The sequence below is a fragment of the Nyctereutes procyonoides genome, unplaced genomic scaffold (assembly GCF_905146905.1).
Source record: "Nyctereutes procyonoides isolate TBG_1078 unplaced genomic scaffold, NYPRO_anot_genome, whole genome shotgun sequence".
Classification (NCBI taxonomy): Eukaryota; Metazoa; Chordata; class Mammalia; order Carnivora; family Canidae; genus Nyctereutes; species Nyctereutes procyonoides.
This window is the reverse complement of record NW_026575051.1, coordinates 31,717,839-31,740,495: the sequence shown is the minus strand read 5'-3', so window position 1 is coordinate 31,740,495 and position 22,657 is coordinate 31,717,839. Positions and strand designations below refer to the sequence as shown.

General features: G+C 34.0%; 1 protein-coding gene across 1 annotated transcript in view; it reads right to left on the bottom strand.

Annotated features, from left to right (window-relative positions):
- ADGRB3 (adhesion G protein-coupled receptor B3) overlaps positions 1-22,657 on the bottom strand; it is a 705,508-nt gene that overhangs the window by 407,542 nt on the left and 275,309 nt on the right. Inside the window, exons 4-7 of the mRNA XM_055329612.1 lie at positions 17,534-17,695; positions 11,428-11,605; positions 859-932; positions 242-406 (exon numbers count right to left, since the gene is read on the bottom strand). Of these exons, the coding sequence (XP_055185587.1) occupies positions 242-406; positions 859-932; positions 11,428-11,605; positions 17,534-17,695 (579 nt within the window). The remainder of the gene's footprint in view (positions 1-241; positions 407-858; positions 933-11,427; positions 11,606-17,533; positions 17,696-22,657) is intronic.

Below are 22,657 nucleotides of genomic sequence, written 5' to 3'. Positions count from 1 at the left end.
TTGTCACATTTTTCAACGTGATTTTGCAGCAAATAATTTAAAAACCCACGGAAGAAATAGTCTATGACACATAAACAGAGGAAACCTCATAGGTTATGGAAACAAACAAACTGCCACTTATTGTTAGCAGTCCTCCAACTGAGGAAATGTTGCCCTTAATGATGATAGTTTTATTTTACTCCTTTTTTTTTTTTTTTAATAACAGAATATTTCCATTGGGATCATCTCAGTTCATTCTCACCAGGACAACGTTGCTCACTGCATCTTCTCACTTCTTCACCTGTGCCTTCACATTGCTGCCCTGTTACTGCAGCACCTTGACAAGTCCTCATTCGCCTTTCCCAGCCGCCATCACAGGATTTGGAACATCCGCTCCAATGACCCCACTGATTCCACTGACCATTTGCTGAAAGAAATGTGTCATGGTCAATGGCAGTAGCCTACTGCAACTGTTTTAGGAATTTGAAAATCTGAGGACCATTATTGTTTGTTTAGTTTTTATTAGTCTACTACGATGAATAAGCCTTATTCAAACATTTGACTTGCTAGTCAGATATAGAGCACTGTGAGTGTCACAAGTTTATATAAGTTTGTCAGAATCTTCAAATGGACACTGAAACTTATTTGTAAAAAGTGCAAGTTCAGTGCTGACCTGGATCAACTTAATCTAGATTTAATCTAAGAATCTCCAGAATTTTGTTGCTTTATTACTGTGACATATAGTAGAATGAGCTCTAGTACAATTGATTTCATTTATCAGAAATACATAATTATCTAATTATTCCATGACTGCCTCACATGGTTCTGTCACATTTTATAAATGGCAGGCATTCTTTAAATGTAGTGATCAGGCCTCACCTGTACACTCAGGGTTATAGCACTCTCTGCTTTCTGCCCATGGCCCTCTGCATTTCGATAGTTTCCATCTATATCTAACCATCATACACATAGTTTACCCCAACGTCTCCCATACCATACTCCATCCACCTTTTCCACCCCACTCTAAATCCCTATGAAACCCCATCCCCTTCTCACTCTCTCCTATAAATTCTCACAACCCACTCTCTTTGTACTGAGTCCCTACCCTACCCCAACCCTCTTTTAATCCTACCCCCCTTTTCATCCTATCCACCCATTCCCCACACATTCCACTCAGAAAACCAACCCGCACCCCGCCCCACCAAAACCAACTAAAACATCAACACTACTGTTAAACATACACTCCAAACAAAATCTCAACAAGCAACTCCCACATACATGTCAACTACCCACAATCCCTCCCAATTTACTTCTTCCCTACACCCCTCTCCTATCCAGTCAACCCACATACCACTGTCCACTCTGTATCATAAAACCTCTGTCCCACACCATCTAACCTGCAACCCACCCCATAACCCAACCAAACACACTATATAACCTTCACCACGACCCTCAAAACCTCTAATTCTTTATATATCCCCATTTATCTCCATATCAACAATTACCCACTAAATCCCCAAAAAACACATTTAACCAATCCAATCCAGTATAAGGCCCAAAATTGGATAGTACACCAAACAAATAAATGATTCTGAGAAATACAGAAATTAAAAGATTATGAATCCCATGCTCAAAAATCTTGTAATTTAGTAGAAGAATACATTATGCAGACAAATAAGTAAATAAAAGGTTAAAAGCAGTAACATCTTAATATGGTACATGAAGCCTTACAGATGACACATCATAACTACTTAGGGAAAATTATGTTAGATTAATATGGTAAGATTTGGATAATTTAGACAACAGAGACAGCATTCACAAAGGCATAATCCCATAGGCCACAAAATGCAAGTATGCAAAGGAATCAGGCAAAAATATTTACCCAATTTAGAATGCATAAACTAGAATATAAGTGTTATAAATGCACTCATATATGACTGTCTACTTTTCCCCATGTCATTCCATGGTTCTTAGTTTCATTATAGTGAAAGGGAATTCATCATAAATCCAAAGTTCCAACATAAGATGATACTGCTGTGAAAACCTATCCACCCATCCAAACAAACCAAAAAGCTTAGCAGAATATGTGTAAGTGCTGTCAGCCTAATTTCAGGCTTTGAAAGTAGCTATTAAGAAAGAAGATTGTTTAATAGGTATCTAGATCTACTTAATAAACCCTTTGTGAGATTAAAAAATCACAAAATGTCAATTTAATCATCCCATTCATGTAATTTTAGCATTTCACTTTATTAAAAGTATTTGATACAATTCTTATTGGCTATGTAGTCCATTTGCCAGACAAACAAGAGAAGGCTAGTGAATCGATGGAATGTTATAAATTAAGCATTTCCAAGAAGAACATATGCATTATATTTCAGGTATAAATGCTGAGATATTTAAAAATAAAAACTATTCATCACATGATTTGCTTAATATAAATTTTTATAACCATTTATCTAAGTACTACGAGGAATAAAGAGACTGCTTTTTTTGTTTGTTTATCGGATGCTTAACTGGGAATCCTTCAGCCCTTGCATTCAGGTTTGCTCTTCACTTGGCTGAGTATGGAGACAACAGAGAAAATCAACCCTCCTCCCTACCATCTACCCATCCCTGTATACTACAGACTTCCATCATATGTAAGAGATACACCTCAGAATCATTGCAAATCAAAAAATTTGAAAATACTTCAAAGCTTTCTTTCTAAAACTGTGTTCCTATTGAAGATAATTAACCTTTTGTTATTTGGTCAGAAAAGCATTACCAATAATTTGGGAAAATGGAAACACTCCGAACCTCTTCTAATGCACTTGTAGGTAAAGAATGACAAAGAAGCTACACTGTGACTCTACTAGACTCTGGGACAACTGTGGTGATAAAGATTCACCAAGCTCTGTTCTCATGGAATATATACTCTGAGGGGGTGGTGGAGACAGATGGTAAACAAGTAAATAAATGAATGAACAAGAGAGTTTCTGCCAGAACTGTTAAAAAGACAATGTAATTAAAGAGAGCAATGTGATAGGGTATGCTCATCCACGGCTCTCCGGAAAAAACACATGAGAGCCGAGTCCCGAGTCACTAACAGGAGCCAGAAGTGTGAAGATCTGGAAAATCTTCACATAAGAGCAGTCCTCAGGTCAAGAAAGTTTTGAGTCTTCCAAAAAAGAGAAAAGGCCAGGACTTGTTAGGGGACTATATGGTAGCCCAGACAAAGGTGATAGTGGCTTAGATTATGGTATCATCAATCGACATAGAAAGAAGTGGTTGAATTTGTGTTATTTTCCAAACATAGAGCTGATAGGTTGGTAGAGAGGTATGGAAAACCAGAGAATCAAGGTTAACTTTTAGGTTTCTGGCTTACTAAAACAGGTAAATGGTGGACCCTTTTACTGAACTAGGCTAGAATTGGATTCAAATAGGTCAGGGATTTTATAGCCCTGAAATCAAAATGTCTATTTTGAACACATTGAATTTGTGATGACATGATCATAATGCTGGAAGTCCTACATTAAATTAACTTTGTTTGAAACTATACCTCCTAAATGTATTTGAAATGCAATCATCCCTCTTCTCTTTTCCTTTTTTCACCCCCTTTTCTGGAACACTGCTTGTTAATATTGCATTAAAGTACGTAATTTCTTCTATAATGTGCAGCTAGGTTAACACCTTCTTAGACTTTTTCAATTTCTTTTCATTTCCATCATAAGAATTTCCAGTTGGATTTTTTATAGTGTCATTTTTCAATTTAGAAACTCCAAATGTCTATTACTTTATGAACCATCCTACAAAGGTGACTAAGAATAGAGAATAATAAGGCTGTGTTTTGAAGCCAGGAGAATGCTGAGAGATCAGCCCGTCTTACCATCACGTAATGTGTTTCCTTATACCACAATGTAACACTTGGGACAGTTAAAGTTTCAATTCAGCAATGTGACACATTACTAGATTTTCTGGATCCAGAATAATTAAAATTGTAAAGGCTAAATTGCTAGATTCCTGGGGTTTACTTTGTTATATGAACTTTCTCCTGCAATATATAGAGTTACAATTGTGTTCACCTGTCTTCCATGTACAGAGGCCTAATTATATTCAAATATGTTTTAATGAAAATACTGTGGTTCAGTCAATTTTCACATCTTTAGCAAAAACTGATGACAATACAGAATAGGATGGAGAACAATAGCCACAAGATAAAGCCATGAATATTTTGGATAATAAAACTATCATTTTGGCAACTCTTTTGGGTTGATTATTGCTGACTGATAAAGCTACCAGTGGCAGGTGGAGGGTTTGAGGAGAAGAGTTCTGTACTGTGGTATGGAGGCTATCTGATTTAGTGATGGCAAATTTGGAAAGCTCAAATTTTTACTGAGTTGAGAGTTACTCAGGGAACTAGAAAGATCTCTTGATGGTATTAACACTGAAATGTCAAAAGTCAACCTCTTGGCTTTGGGCATATGCCAAGACAGGCATTTGTCATTCTAAAATAAATCACGAAAGGGGAAAAATCAAAATGAAATATCATTTAAAAAAATAGAATTTAAAATAGAAGCAAGTCATTGTGATAAGGCTAAGAAGAATAAATAGTTGGAAAGTAAGTTAAGACAAAATTTGCTAGTAAAAGAAAGCAAGCCAGGATTAATAAAGATACAATTTTTAAAAAATCATATAAACTAAACACTGAAAGATCACCAGAACAATGTTAAAAATCTGAAATGACACAAAGTGACATTAGACCATTAGTACAACAGACCAGAAGGTTAAGAAGACAAAATGCAAATTAATTAAAGAACAGGTTAATGAGGCAGTATTTGAGTTTCAAATTCTAACATTTTCATGCAGAGACAACCAGAGACTTTTGAACCAAGGTCAGGCCAATGTTTAGCATCTTCCTGTTCATGGTCCTCACAGGAAGGGTTCCCGCAGAGGGACTGTGGGGACATCACCCTCTCCTACTTGCTGAGGAATCAAATTTTAGGTCTACAGGAGACTGAAGCCTCTTACTTTGGATAACAAGGGTTTGGGGTCCAGCTGTGTTCCTGAGGCCCATCTTTGGGTTATTCTTTCATTCTTCTTAGGTTTTGTAAGAGACTATGAATATACCTGAAAAAATACAACCTGACAGGATCTCTCTCAAGGTTCTGGACACAGGAACACATTTCTCAAATGCAGGACTCAACAGTGTGGCACAGCTCAAGCCCACAGACTGGCATAAGCCCTTATATATTTACTTCTCCCTAGTGTATAAACGATGTAGAAGTAATCTGTATGGGCCAAAGTCAGGCCACTCACAAATGTACCACTCTGATCTGTTGATTATTTTAAATAAAGATTACTTAAGAAGCAGCCAATGCAAAAATAATACTATGCCCCTGTCCTTGGTAACCAGAAAGTGAGAAGCAAATCTCCCATGTGCAAGGTACGCTCCTTGTGCTAGGGGGTAAAGAGACCTCCTTATCACCAGGGATAGGAACTTTAGAGCCTAGAAGACTATGTAAATAACTCTTGTTACTTTTTCTAATTCACTTCCTTGGCCCAAATTCTGTTTAGAATTCCTTATTAATTGAAGCTCCTAAAATTAAGTTTTCTATGTTCTGCTAATTCCTTTTTTTAAAATTTTTTTTAAGATTTTATTTATTTATTCATAGAGACAGAGAGAGGGAGAGGCAGAGACACAGGCAGAGGAAGAAGCAGGCATCATACAGAGAGCCTGACATGGGACTCGATCCAGGGTCTCCAAGATCACACCCTCGTCTGCAGGCGGCGCTAAACCGCTGCGCCACTGGGGCTGCCCTGTTCTGCTAATTCCTTACAGATTTATTGTCTGTCTAAAGGTATCAAAACTGCCTGTCTGGGTTATTTCTTTAGGTCTCAATTTCACTATTGGACCACTGTGCACGTGTAATAAAACTTTGAGTTTTTGATTCTTCAACTAGATAGAAGTCTTTGAAGGGTAGAAGGGAAAAATTTAAAGTCTTCTTCTACAAATCTCTTTGACTCTATGATTAAGGCTGTCCATAAGAAACAGAGCTCAAAAACTATCATAATATCCTGAATTAATTTTACCTATTTTTTCCAAATCCTTTACTGTTCAAGGAATATTATCATGAAAATCAAGATAAACATCCTCCACTTTATGTGGTTTTGTACTTTTCAAGAATCAGTCACCTATTTTTAATCATGTAACAATCCTCTGATATAGCAGGGTAATGAATTCTGGCTCCCTTTTACAAATGAGAAAATTGAGGTACAGAGAAGATGAATATGTTGCTTAAGTAAATATTTATAATTAAAGACTGAGACTGAACATTAATCCATGTCTTGTGAATTCCAGACCACTGCTTTTGCCACTGAATCATTTAATTAAATTCATTTCTACTTCTTTCAGCCTATAAATGAAAACTAATTTGTCAATAATTCTTTCATTTCTTTCAGCCTTCAATCTGTTATTCAATTATTACTGATCCCTACATTCTATATTATTTGTACTTTACTACACAAATTATATCAGAATAAGAACTGTCAAAACTGAAACAAAGAGGACCAAATTTGAATCACTCGTTCCTTCCATCTTTCAACTAGAGGGGGAAGAAAAGTAACACACTACAAAGAAAATTATTATAAACCTTGAGGCCTTGAACTAAGATTTTGAGATTTTATTTTCCCTAAAGTATTTAATTTTGGAAAAGGCTATATCAATTTTATTTTGGGGATACACATCTATATAATTTTAAGAGGGTCTCCCTAGGAAAATGTAAGCATTCCATTATCTCTAACACTTTTCTTTCTCCATTTAATAATATTAATAAAAATCAAAAACATTAAAACAAAAGCAGGTAAAATGATTAAATCACCCTAGAGGAGGAATCACTATCAAAGTGACATCCAGGAACTGGTCTGACACTTACAGCTAGACTCAATGTTGTTAGGGGCTTGCTTGGTGCTCATAGCGAGGCTGTGTTATCTCCTGTTGGATCTAAAACCATCACAGAGAACATTAACAGCAGACAAGGTCACTCTGAGACCCTGATAAAGTGAGATGAAATGAAACAAGGTCACAGCTCAACCCACAGAGTTCCAAACATTATCTTCTCTCAGCTAATATGAGTGACTGCCACTTCTTCATGAATTAAAGCAAGTTTTCCCTCCTCCTGGATAATTCATTAAGATACCTAATAACAGATTTTTCCCCCATCCAGACATTCTTTTTTTTTCAGACATTCTTAAATCCAGAACAAAGTCCCACTTCCTAAAACCCTCCTTAAAATCACCCCAAGCAAGCCCAAACTCTTAATAAATCTTTCTAACACCCTCTTAATGAGATGCTCCACCATTCCCTATGTTCATTTTCCCTCAATGCCAAGCATAGTGAGTCCAACTTGCCTAAGTAAAGTGTCATCCAGATGGTATTTGACTATAGGGTACCGACACAATAATAATACTGATACTTATATACGATTTGCTGTTCAGATTCTTACAGCATCTCACAAGTTCTGTAAAATGGGTATGCTATCGTCCCCATTTTATAGATGAAGAGATTAAGAATCAGAGGATTAACACAGTTATTAAAAGATGACACTTAAATTTAAGTAAGTGTTCTCTTGTGAAAGTCCAACTTCTGCCACATTACGTCAATGTTTTATTAAATACATACCCAGAAAATGTTCTGTAATTTTTGGAGGGGATGATAACTAAAAATTCGGATATGTCCAACAAGAAAATCCATTCAATAGTAATGTATTGGATGCTACCAGTACAAAGTTGCACAGAGAGATAAACAGGCAATAAAAGAAAATTTCCTCATATATACTAATTTATATTACTATGAATTTGATGTTTGATTAGGGATTGAAATGAAAATTCAGAGAAAAGGGAAAATATGGACCGCCAGAAATTATACATTTTGTGAGATAAAAACAGACCACAAAGACCATTGGACACACACATACATACACACACCCTTCCATAATATCACATTTAGCTATTAGTATAGATAAGAAAGGGAGGAACATGGGGTAACATTATGTTTATAGTCAAGGAATGAGTCATAGTAAATACTTTTTGTTGTTCTCTTTATCTCTCACCCACCTCCCTCCATCAACAATGGTTTCTGTTCTTGGACATGGTACACATTAATAACTGATAATTCATACTAGAAAATACCATAGAAACCCTTTCCTTTCTTTCCTCTCTACTTATTTGGATCCCAGGCAGATAGGTTTCCCTCACCTCAAAAGAAGTGGGAGAAAGTTGGACATTGACTAAGGAAAGTACCTGATGAAAACAGGATGTCATCTACCTTAAGGTTGATGTCAGAATTTGCATAAATAAAACATATTTCATTGTTTGATATGGACAATACACATCGGCCCTACATAGCATCCACTTCATTATGGTAATAATATGTATTTCTTAAAAGCATGATGTGGAATGCCATTCTGACGTGATCCCACACTAAAATATCATTGCCCTTTACCACAAGCCACATGGTCAGGTCTTGCAGAGTTGGTGAGTTGGTACCCAATTTGTTGTTTCAATTGTTCTGTTTCAATTGTTTCCTCTGTTCTCTGGTTCTTTGGCAATTCCCTAGCCAAAGGGAATCAAGTGTATAGGTCTTGGCCTGTTTTATTTATTAATGATATACTGCCTATCACAGTTTTATACCTTAAGACGTCTCCAGGTTCTCAGGTTGGATGTCTACAAGAAATGTAGGCTGAAATCACTGAGTTATCAAATTATCCCCTCTCTCCACTGAAGTGGAATCTTTATATGTGTTTATCAGAGCTGCATTTAACTTTTCATGTGCTTATGTCTGAATCCTTTGAAGAGATCACAGATTTCTTGAGATCAGGGACTCTATAGTCTTCTCAGTAGTGCCTTATATCTTGCTGACATATGATGATGCTTTTATATACAGTGAAGGCACCTGAATTTAGCTATGAGACAGTTAGTTTTAAGAATTCCAAATGTTTACACCGAATAAATCTTACATATTTCAAAAGCATAATGTCAATATGTTTGGTTAAATATAAAATATTTTTTTAAAAAATCATAGCTATTCGAATTCCCTTTGAAATAGAAAAGAAATTGGGATACAATATGGTAAGAGTTTTACATTTTTTATGATATAAGTAAATTCAAGAATGGAAATAATAGAAACAACACATAATAAATTTATAAAGTACCCAATATAGATCCATGGGAGAATATGAGCTAGGCCAGCTACAAATAATATAAACATAATTTCCCAAATTTAAAGACCTACACAAAAGAAACAAAATTCTAATGGTCTTAAAGTGATTCCAGTGACAGTATAATACTTTAAAACAAAACTAGCTTTAAAAAAAATGTGGTTACCATTTCAGTGATAAAAAAAAATTATGTCAAATTAGAAAAATGAGTTTTCTTATATGAATTCTAATAATTTAGCATTCTAATTTCTTGACCTCCAAGCGCTTTACTCTTCGAAAGTTCATGAAAAGTAGACTATGAGAAAAATGGTTGATAACATTTTAGCTGATCAGTGCCATTTTTATCTTTATACTGATGGGGATTAACCAAGGTAAAAGAAGTAATAAAAACTAATATATTAAAAGAAATTCTATAGTTAGTTATCACTTTTAATTTCCCCATATTATGTATTTTTTCACACTCCATGGACAAATAAGAATGAACTATATTTGACTCTCTGTAAGTGTCACAGCTCAGCAGTAAAAAAAAAAATCTAAAATTTGTAAAACTTGCTCAAATCTTTGGAAAAAAGACAGGGCATTTATGTGTGTGTGTGTGTGTGTGTGTGTGTGTGTGTGTGTGTGTGTGTGTTTGTGCATGTCTATGTACTAGTCTGCATGTTTATAGAGAGATAGAAATAACAGAACATAACTGATTTCATAAATAGATTTTCTGGGAATGATTTGCAAATAAGGAATCATAATTTTGACTCCCTAATATTCATAATTACATTAATATTGAATTATACAAGTTATATTCATAATTTATAGAACTCATTAAGTTCTAGGAGTAAATATAACTACTACATATTTAAATGGATATTCCTGATATAGGAACCTAGTTGTCTTTCCCTAAAGTAAAAAGGAACAAGCTTGTGAAATGACTGTTGCTTATGTACATTTTGGGGGACTTTCACAGTCTCAAGATGTTTTAGATAGTTAAAATTTCCAGAGGAACTGTATCACTGCCTCATTACAGGATATCCTCAATACAGGATATTACCTCGGGGAATTGAGAGTACAAATGGGATGGAAGGTGAGCTGGATAATATGTTTGGAGCACATTCCCAGGATCTCAGCTATGTTGCTTGCATGCAGAATGGCCAATGAAAAAGTCTCCCAAGGAGTAGATAAATGGTTATTTATATTGGTCTTTGCCATTATAGCTTTTGCCATTTGCCACTCATGTCTCTCTTCTTCTAAAATATGAATTGGCTAGTTCCTGGGAGATTCTATCATTTTTATGTGTGGATTTTCTCTCATAAGTTGTAAGCCCCTTGAATTGCAATCTTTTGCAATCAATCTTTTTCATTTTTTAGGTATTTGTTTTTTGTTTGAATGTTTCAACAACCTAAATAACAGCATTATAAGGACTTCTCTCTGAAAAATGGGTGAAATTATTAAGTACAGGTAAAAGAGCATTGAAACATTTTAAAGGAACTAAAATTTAGGATTACAAATATACTCTATGGGATCCCTGGGTGGCGCAGCGGTTTGGCGCCTGCCTTTGGCACAGGGCGCGATCCTGGAGACCCCGGATCGAATCCCACGTCAGGCTCCCAGTGCATGGGGCCTGCTTCTCCCTCTGCCTGTGTCTCTGCCTCTGTCTCTCTCTCTCTGACTATCATAAATAAATAAAAATTAAAAAAAACAAATATACTCTATGAACAGACTATACAGTCTTCATAATCACATGGAGTCATTTGTAAGCTAACCATCTTATGCATCTAGCAGTGAATCTATAAAGTCTGCTTTCCTAACAAATACTATCATTTTCACACATGGTCAGTGATGAATCCCTACTCCTTAACTGAATGATTACGAAACAATGACATGGGAAGGACTGCCTTTAAAAGCGTCTCTCCAGTTATAGTATCACGGCAATAGTCAGTCTTAAGCCTTTAGGACTCCTTATAATTTTTCCAGGAGGGAAAAGCTGAGTATAAATAAAATCTGAAAATAAATAAATAAATAAAATCTGAGTGGACAGAATTAATATACATATTTTTAGAAATTGAAGAAAGGTGAGCTTTGGTACTCAGTCAAGGAAATATTAAAGCCATTGCATATGACAGAATCAAGGAAAGAACTCAGTTTCAGGCAAGAAACAGTAACCAAAGGACACATTTTCCAATGTGATGGAATAAAAGTTGTAATATTTTCTATGTACACTAGGGGCTACATACAAAGTACACAAATACAAAGCGCTAAATACAGAATATGCTCACCTGGGCACAGAGCAATATTACAAGGCTTATGATGTGTTTCAGGTCCTTCACATGGCCTTCCTCCATACTGAGGAGGTGTGCACGACCTTGTTCTTGTTCTTTGGCCTCGACCACATGTAAATGAACATAAACTCCATGGTGACCACTCCTCCCATACTCCATGTACTGTAATAAAGCAAAGAAGCTTCAACAACAAAAGCAGAGAGATAAAGTCCAAGATTTTTTTTCTTAATTATGAAAGAAAAAAAATCATCAAGTAGATAAGAATGAAGATATCCTAAAAGCTCAGTTAACATTCTTAATGCCAAAACCCTACAAAAGTTAATTTGAAAATTCATTAAAATAATGCAAAATGGCATGTACTTTGTTTCTGTACTTGAACAGTTATTTATGTCATAAATTTAAATATTTTCTTTTTTAATGTAAATGCACCTCTCTTTCATGGTAGAGTGGTCATGAATTATTTTTAAATAAAAGTAATATAAACTTATAAGGTAGTATAGAAAACTAAATTTCTTATAACAGATATGATCTTCCAGAGTTATATTTGCATATAAGTATAAAAGGGCCAACTTAATTCTTCCAACAACTACAAAATTTCAGGATTCATGACTGATGGTGTCAAAAATGAAAAAAAAAATCTGAAAGTTAATGATACATATTTTAAATAGCTTATTAGCTTCATGTTTTAGAAAATAAATGTATTTTTTCCATTTTAAAAAAATGTGAGGGGATCCCTGGGTGGCGCAGCGGTTTGGCGCCTGCCTTTGGCCCAGGGCGCGATCCTGGAGACCCGGGATCGAATCCCACGTCGGGCTCCCGGTGCACGGAGCCTGCTTCTCCCTCTGCCTGTGTCTCTGCCTCTCTCTCCCTCTCTCTCTGTGTGACTATCATAAATAAATAAAAATTTAAAAAAAAAATGTGAGTATTTAAAGTCACTGTTTTTGAATAAGAGGGAAATTTCAAAAACTGTATCTGCTCGCATAAGATTCTCGTCTTTGCCCTCTTTTAAATTGACTGGCAAATATGAAGATTTCTTCCTTTTTGCAATAACTTGATATGCTGGAAATCCTGCTAATAAAAATTTCTAGAGAAAGCAAATGATCTAATTAGGATTATTCCTAACATAAGTATACATACATTGATACTTCAATTATGCCATTACAATGAATTCAAATTAGTAAGAAATATTAACATAATTTGTGTTCCTCCATAATAGCCACTGTGAATACATATTGACACATTTTGCAAGAAGTCCATTAGAGTTCTAAGTTTAGACCCTTCTTTGTCATGATCAAATCACCAATTTCATCCCAATTTTCAATATTTAGGATAGTAAGGAATAGCACTCTGTGGGTAATACAAATAAAAAGAAGCTGGGGAAAATGTGCTCTTTGGTTCAAAAGCTCCTGTCTTGATGTTGAGCCTCTGGTCTTAGTATGCTCTTAGGAGTTCATAAACATAAGTTTGATATGACACCAACTAGAATTAGGAGGGGAAGTAGAAATTTATAATGAGTGATGAAAAAAAATTCACTTTCTCTCAACATCGGTGGGGGTAAGCGGAATCAATATAAAGTGTCAGAGGAGTTATGCGAGTAAATATAGTATATCTAGAATATTTCACATATATATACTAACCAAGTTATTACTTTAAAAACACATATATAATACGTGTTTTAAAGTTATTACTTTAAAAACACATACATAATACTTTAATTCTTCTATTTATGCTATTGAGTTGCCTCAACTGGTTATGAAAATATATTGCAATGTTGAAAAAGCCAAGTTTGTGTAATAGTGAAAAATTCTTCAAGTTTCTGAGAAATTTGCTGGAAAATATATTTTTTAAATATTACATAGAAAAAAGTAAGATAGTGAAAGAAATTAATATATTTACATTTTTCTCATTTAAGTTGGAAAACCAAAGCACTTTGTATCCATTGTCATAAGAATAAATAATGAATCTGTATTTAACTCTAAGGAAAAAAATGCACATATACATATATTTATATATAGGTTATATATGATCAACGATAGCAAAATATTTTTAAAATATTATATGTGAATGTATTTTGTCATATAAAACATATATCTTTAATTGTTTGTTTCTTTTAATTACCAAGATTTCTCAATTTAAAAACAATCCTTTCTACCCCTATTATCTATATAATAGAAGTGTTTTAAATGTTAACAGACCATATCGTATTCATATTGCTGATCCTGTTAATTTTCTCCTCAATCAAATCACACTGCCCTGTATTCCTTGAACAAAGCCTGAAAAAAAAAAGTGCTAAACTGGAAGATTTTTCTCTATTAACCTCAAAGAAATGTTGATTAATCTTGATGGTTTAGTTAAATCATGAAGCTGGAATCCTTTGAAAAGTATGTTACTTCCTACTGTTTAACAATCTTTATTGTCCCATGGTGAAACTTCATGGCTCCTCCACAACATTTTTAAAAAATCAAAAAATACTTTTTTTATTTGAAAAGGAAAAAAATTATTAATATATTTTTTATTTTAGATACTATTGAATTAGTCAGAAATTATAACACATATCATAATTTTATAGATGCTATTCATAATATTTATGTTAAGGAATAAAGATATTTTATATTAGAGGCAAATTATTATATAAATTCTTTTACCTTTCAGTAAAGTATGAAAATCTGTAAATAATCTATTCATTTGGATAATATGCTTAATAAAATCAAGAAACTTAGATTAATCCATATTTATACTTTTCTTCTTTACTTAGACACTAGCTGTATTATCGCATCCCTACTCTGTGCTATCTAGAGGTGAAATGAGGAATATACGATATATAAATTATATTACTACCAGATTTCGAAATAAGCATACAAATTAACTTATAATTTACATTGATACATATAAAATAATTCCTTTAATTGAAAAGTTTTTTCCTTAAGAAATATATAGATGTGGATACTGTGACATTTACGAAAAAAAAAAATCGAAACTATTCCTCAGCCCAAATAAACTTCTAAAGGATTAGAAGACATATTGAGTAGACCAGTGGTTCTCAACCAGGGGTAATTTTGCCCCGCAGGGGACATTTAGCAACGTCCAGAGAAATTTTTGTGCTGAGTTATAAGAATTTTTGAAGAGCCTATAATGTCAAAGCAACAATGTGCAAAAGGCTGGGTGCCTTAGGATCCAGATTAGAAGTAACACATTATACTGCAATTTAATTAAGAAAACTCTTCTTTGAAATTAGAATAATACGGGTGAAAGGGGACTAATTTATAAGACTATGGATTAGGCTTTAGCAATGCAAATAAATACAAGCTCAAATTCTATTATTACACATATTTTATGGAAAGTGGCTTTGACATTCATTTTGTCCTTGTGTCATTTTCATTAATTAAATGCCAAACACTTGAATATCCACAATGTAACAACTAGGTTATTGATTCCTGAACTAATTTTCTTTTGGGAATTTAAAGTATTATTTTAGAAAGATACTTCCATCGTTTAGGTACTATTTAAGTTTTTAAATTCACTTTTGGTTTTTGTTTTCATGATATATCAAAAAAAGTGCATATTTACCAGCATGGCAAGTAACTGAACAAAATATTGAACACAACATATTTCATAACAAATATAATAACCATCTAAAAGATAGCCCAATTTCCTATAGTGAAATACTTATTCTATATTTTTAAAATAACGAAGTTGCTAAATTAGTGCTCAGTTTTAGAAAATTAAAGAAATCAATGAAACTTTCCATTCTCTTAAATTCAACATCTGAACTATCACAATGATTAAAAGATACATTTTTCTTATTGTCAGTACTATTTAACCAAATTTAGAAAGAAAAGTCTATAGTATATGAAGGTGAAGAGTAACTAATGATTAATATGTATTTCTTCAGTAAATGGTAGGAGGTTAAGAAATTAGGAAAAACTGTACAATCAGAATATAATTCAGTTTTCTAAACGTCAGACACAGAGTGAAAGGGAAAGCACTCTGGTCCCACTACAGATGCTCTCTTTGCCCAGTGAAGGGATTAATCAGCAGTCTCTGGCAGAAAGATGGAGGTTTCCATATGTCAACCATATGAATGCGCATGACAAGTGGTTGGAAAGTAAGCACTGTATGGAGAATTGTGAACACTTTAACACCCTCTCAGATTTCCACTTGGGTACCCATTTGCCATTAGACTCTACCCCCTTGTATGTTGAAGGGAATTTGACTTTTCAGAAGGATGCTGACAAGATAAATGTATATATCAAGCACAGCTTAATTCTCTATTGACACTTTTCTCATTCCCCAGAATAGGAAGCTTGATCCTGCAACCTTTAACATAAGTCCTGTAAATAGGAGCCAGCTTTAAGTATGAGACAACGTACTCTACCCACACCCAGCTGAAAATCCATAAGCATTTACTCATGGGGTCCTTTAAGGTATAAAATGTAGAAATTTGAAATTCTGGAAACCCCCAGGTCATTTTCCTTCTCTTGCCAAACAGACCTAGAATCTGTTCTCTGACCTTTGTTTTTTTTTGTCTTTTCATTGTTCTCCTCTTCCATGATCTCCATAAGCACTTTTTCCCTCTGATTTTTTTTTTCACTTGATGTTCCTTCTCATCTAGTTTAATTCCCACTGACTCTCATTGATTTATCTTGCTTTCAGTGGAAATTATTGCTGCTTCCTGCTAATTCTGTCTTGCCTTCCTCATAGTTTCCTGCCCTGTTTAGCTTTTACTTCTTCCTTCATCTGTGGCTTTGAATCTCCTCATTCCATTATAAAGGGATTTCCCATCTCATGTATCAGCTCTCCTCCACATTCTGCCCACCACTTCCTTTCTCTTTTGTTTCTTCCAGATTGTCTTTTCTTTTATTGTGACAAAAAAAAATACATAACAGAAAATTTATCATCTAGACTATTTTTAAGTGTACAATTCAGCAGTGTTAAATATATTCCCATTGTTGTAAAACAGTCTCCAGAACTTACTCATTTTGCAAATCAAAACCCTGTACCCATTAAAAAACAACTCCTCCAGACTGTCTTGTAATGGGCTGCCCTTGCTCATTCTGCTAGGAAATTGGGATTATCCCTGTCTTTCCCCCATGCCACCCACTCTCTACTCTTGCTTTTAGCAACTGCAAAATCAGCCATCTCTGGAAATGGAACTCATCAGAAACTTTTACACACAATTTAACAGATGAAAAGCTGCTGCAGTGCTGGTCCCTCTCTTTATACCCACACCTTTTGGAGGCTACTGGAAAGGCTGTGAATGCAAAATCAGTGTCAGCTGCAATGATCAATAAATTTGCATCACCCATTCATCAAATAGTTGAATAAAAATATAAACCTGGGGATTCATAATATCATGTGCTTTGGAATTCTTGAAAGAAAGCCCAAATTCCTTTTAGTACTTATTTTTACATGAAAGTCATTAATTTAAGAAGGAGGAATGCTTGTAATATGCACGTAGGCCTCAAATGAGAACAAAATGTTGATGTAACATGGAAAATCTCACCCTATGTGGACAAGTTACTGTGATGTGCTCCATTTAACATTGAGGATCCCCCCACCCGCCTCCATAATGGCCATAAGGTTTACAATGCAGTGGATTGCTCAGATGAGGACAGTCACTAGAATGAAATAAATTAACAGAATGTCCTTTGGATCAAGGGAATTACTTTCTCTGATAGAGCTAAATAAGTGATGTTTTCCTAAACAGCTGACTGCTTTAAAGATTGTATCAACCACTGCCTAAAACAATGACATTTCCAGTATGCCTGTAGTGCCTCAAACATTCAACTGGATGCTTTTACCACCTGGAATAAGGAAAGTTATTATAATCTCAAGTATTATTAGAAACAGATACAGAAATTTCAAGCATATAGTTACAGTGGAGCGGGAGTCACTTATGTAGTTTCCTGACTGCTCTGAAAGCAGAAATAATTACATATATAACAAAATTTTACAGTTGAATAAGAATTAAACTTATCCACTCTAATTAAAAAGTCTATACCCAGTTCATATGAAAATAACAAATCTTTCCAAATGCGTAGCATGACACAATTCAATAACATCCACAGTTGTAGTTGCTGCTAACACTACCTGGACAGAGGGCAGTGTTATTGCAAACCCTTGATTCTCTTAATGGGCCGCTGCAGTGTGTCCCGTAAGGTGATACACAAGTTCTGGTTCGCACCTGCGACCCTTGACCACAAGTAACTGAGCATGTGCTCCACTGGGACCACTCTTCCACACCAGATTCACCTGTGTGCAAGACAACAAATAAACATGAAATACTGTTTTGAATATTCATCTACTAAGCATCATACCAAGCTGACATTATGACATGCAAGAATAATTTAAATGTAAAAATGTGACACTACATCAAAAGGTACAAGGAAACATTTCAGAGAAAATACATGTAAAGAGAGATACATATTACACTGATGCAAGGTCCAAGTTTGTTATAACCTTGTTAGCAAAACTACTCTTCACAAAGACACTGTGCTACTGATACTACGAAGGGACCAGTTAGCATTTTTCAAAAACAATGATTGCTGAAAGGATTCTCTTAGAGCCAATCTAAGGCTTTGTCCTTTGGATAGGAGAGGAAGTAAAATGTATTGCTAAACTTACTCTGGCTTTCGTGAGCAGGGGTATATTGATGTATATATTTTACCCTAACCCTTTTTGGGTAGCCTCCTTTCTAATGCTGGATGAGGGGGAGCCCTGGGAGTTTGGGCATATCTAATTTTTATTGTGTTAAATACTGACTCTTATTTATAGTTTATTCCTAGAGCAATTCTTACTTTTCTATCCTATGACAGCTATTTATTTTGTGATAATTTGTTTAAAAACCTTCTGCTCACAATTTTCCTCATGATCTAGTGTAGAGGAGTGAGTTTTATTAAAATGAAGGAAGATTTCTCGTATGATTTCTATTAATTTATTCAAAATAGGGCCCTAAAAAGCCAATGGATGTCTGAATTCATTAATTTTCTTAGAGTAAGCATCCCACTAAAATTATGTCTAGTTTCTATTATTATGTAAGTCATGTCCCAAAAAGACTTAAAGTCAAGAATTTCTGAGACCATCACAATGGGCTTCCAATTCTATTCTGATATCATGTTCAGGATAGATTTTTAACACTGATTTGAAAACTTGCAGTTGCTTTTCCTCCCCAAATACAAAATTGGGGCATTTACCTGCCAGCAGGAAGAATTTAAATTATTTAGAAAGGTTTGCAGGTGAAGTAATTCTGAATATTTTGTATCACCGATTATATAAACCAAGGAACAATTTATAGTTTACAAATTCTGTTTTTAAAAAAGAATATGATAATCTATTTGTCCATCTTTTTTTTTTTTTTTTTTTGAAAGGTTAGTAAATGACTTGGAAATTACTTGCAGTGCTACTCAACGCAGCTGGTCCTTAGACTGGTACTCCAGGACAGAAGGAGGATGAACCAGAATGTAACTCAACTTGCTGAATTGAAATTCTACACTGAGAATTTCTTTTTTCCAAACAAACAAACAAAAAAGTCAGCTGAAATAAAACATGTGCTTGATAAAGTAGTTGAATTTACATTCTGGTATAAGCTTCTTATCTCCTCAGGGGCCCATTAAAAACTAGTTTGCAGATAAGCATAGGTCCACCAACCACAATTTGGGTAGCACCATTGTAAAGATTTGTGCTTAAATTGGTCTGCATTATGTACCCAGAGGCATAGATTAAAGGCATTTATGACTAGCTATATATCATAAGGGCACAGACAGTGGTAACTGGGATGATGCATTTCATTAAATAGGACTTTTTTTCAGCGTTGGATCAGTGTTTGTCCTGAAAGTACTCTATAGATTACCCTTGATTATTTAAGTCTTTTTTTCCCTTCACCAATTTATATTTAACTACTTCATAAAAATGTTATTGGATGATCATCTGAATAATATTTAAAAGCAAGCCTCATAATTTTTCTATTATGTTAAAGAATACTCTAAACATTAAACATTAAAAATGATTATTCTAGAACCCAATAATATGTTAATGGTTAAAACATATATCCACACATATATGTATATATGAATATATATATTTAGGGATGAAAAATTTAAAGTGTAAAATTCAGAAAAATATAATGCAAAGCTTTTTTTTGGGTATTTCAACCTGTGTTGTGATGAGAGTAAGTGACGTAGAAATATTACGGCTGTATCTTATTAACAGCAAGAAAATCTTGAACAATATGAATTCCAAAAGTAAAATGATAAAGATTATGAATAATATTAGTTACATTTTTCCACAAAAGCAGCCCTCTTACCCTTGCATTGTTATGCTGGCAGTAAAAATGTTTTAATCAAACTGAGCAATGCATCAGGATCAATATCTATTTTTAAATATATTTCTGTACAAATATTTAAAAATCTGGGTTGCTCCTGAATGTATACCATAATGATGTTGAACAGGCTAAGCAGTGATGCGTAGATCATAAGAGATTGGTAATTAGTGCTCAGAATTGGCCTTCTTCACTCACTCAAATTTATGGTTCATTTTGTTGATCAGAAACAAAATAAATAAATGAGTAAAATATATATTGGCTTTCAAATTACGAATCAAATTTTGCCACTCAAATACCAGCCTACCTACCAAAATGACCTCATTATATCTCCAATGGTATAGTTTCCAGTGACATTTCCACTAAAGAGTTATGATTTCCATGCTGCCACTTCATTCTGAAAAGACTATTCTAGTCAACCACTTTGGATGACTGTGAGAAACAGCTCATATACTTTATGAGAAAGATATATATATATTAAACTTGCTGACATTAAAATAGTGAAGTTTGATACAAAATATACTATTTTTAATATGTGTGTCTTTGAAGATAGCACAAACTTCTCTGGTTCGTTAACTTGTAACAGAAAAGCACATTAAACAGCATGGAGATGGCTTCAGTATCTAAGGCGCTATTTATCCTGACACAAACCATGAAAGGGGACTGAAAAAAACACTGCAATCAAAGTCAGAAGACCTGTGTTTGACAGGAAGCTCCTGAAAATTAGTTCTGTGACCTTGAGAAAGTCACTTTATGTCTCTGAAGCTTTCAATAAAATGGGTAATACATCTACCTCAAACTGTATGTGTGAGGATCAAAGCAGATCATAGATAAAAGTGGATTTTAAATTATAGACAAAATATTATTATCAAATGCTAGTATGTTTTGCTAGTATGTTAAAATCATTAAATTAGAAACATACTTTTATTTTTGTATTTCTGTTTTAGATAACATTCTATACATTACTAATAGAGACACTTTTCTCTGCTGGAATACAGGGCCACTTTTAAAACATGCTTGTAAGAGCTTTTGATGAGTACGATGTTAAAAAGCACCAGTAAGTGCAATTAAATTGTCTTAAGCCATCTTCTGGCATTTAATTTAGATGCCTATATTGAATATCTGTATCTTATCACTTTATTTTATTTCTCCTTACCATAAATATAAATTGTGCTTTTGGAGCACTGATCACTTATATTTAAACTAGTCTATCTCAATTACTGGACTGGCCAAAATGATCAAATTATTTTGATAAAGTAATATTACTTTACCAAATGTTACTCTTTTAAAAACAATTTCCACTCATGTTATTGCTCTATCGAAGCTTACTTTTCAGATACAGGGTTTACTGATCATATTGGTTGAAGAAGCCAGGTTATCATTTTGAGAAGTAATTCTTAATTATAAAGGCTTATAGTTTTACTTTGTTTTCCCCCATGACTAATATAAAATACATAATAATAATGTCTTTTATCATTCAGTTTTACCTCTATTGTATTTTTCTTCATTCTCAAACTATGTTAACAAATGTTTATCATTGTTTATATGTAACACAAATTTCCTGGTTTGAAAGACCAATAGAAAAGTTTTATAAGTAAACCCTAATTTTTGTAAGATTTGGTTGTGTGACACTTAGATGTATTCAATCGGACTAACTACCTTCACACCTACAGAGAGTATAATCTCAGAAAATATTGAAGGAAAAAACAGCCTCTCTCTAACTTTATAATTGCTTCATACCAAATGACATTTTAAAAACTATTTAAAATAATGCAGTTTTCCAGTCTTTTATCAGTATTGTAGTGATTTAAATTAAAAATAAGTATTATACATTTACCTATACTGTTTGTGCTTTAAAATAAAATAATAAATATTTATTGTGCATCAATTCAAGCAGCCAATCAATGTTTTCAGAATTTAAGTTTTCATTGCCTTCTCTGAATTATTGTTAACAATATACGGAAATGGTTTTAATGCTCCTCATGGATCTATTTAATAAGTGTCTAATCTACTCTACCAAATCATGTATATTTTATTTTATTTTATTTTTTTAGAGATTTTATTTATTTATTCATAGAGACACAGAGAGAGAGAGAGAGGGACAGAGGCAAGGCATAGGGAGAAGCAGGCTCCATGCAGGGAGCCTGACATGGGACTCGATTCAGGGTCCCCAGGATCAAACCCCAGGCTGCAGGCGGCGCTAAACCGCTGCGCCACCGGGGCTGCCCTCATGTATCATATTTTAGATACAAAACAATGCTTGAAAAAGAACCAGTAAATGAAAACAGAAATTAGTAATTTCTCACTAAGAAAACATAATGTTCCTTGTGATTTGAATTTGTAAAAAAGGTTTTGGCTTAAAACTGAATTCTCTTAGTTTATGTCATAGGCAAATATAAAAAGTGAATTTATATAAAGTCTCTTGGCCAATTTTTATAATATTTATGCATCAACTAACTTTACTACAATATTGGGAACTTAAAACTATAGCTCACTATTTCACTCCCAGAGACCCCACTTTTAAGAAGTTTCAGTAACCCAATGACTGACATCTCTTTAACAAAAAGGAAGAACATCTCTGATCTTGCAGAAATTCCCCTGTGAGATGACACCCAAAGGAGGCTGAGCCATCAGCCCATGCCCTATGCCTCTCTTTAGAGTCAAATATTTCCCAATTTCTGGTCAGTGGTTGGGACCTTTTGCTCTGTGCAAGGAGAAAAATACATTTAACAATTTGAAAATTTACTTGACCCTGGCAATGCACTTTTGGACCTGTTCAAGCAAATAGTAAAAATATATCACCTTTATTAAATAAGAAGTTGCACAAAAAGCAATCCAGATAAGCAAGTTTTCTTCAGTTTTAGGGTCTGGTTGCAACATATATATTTAAAAAGCTA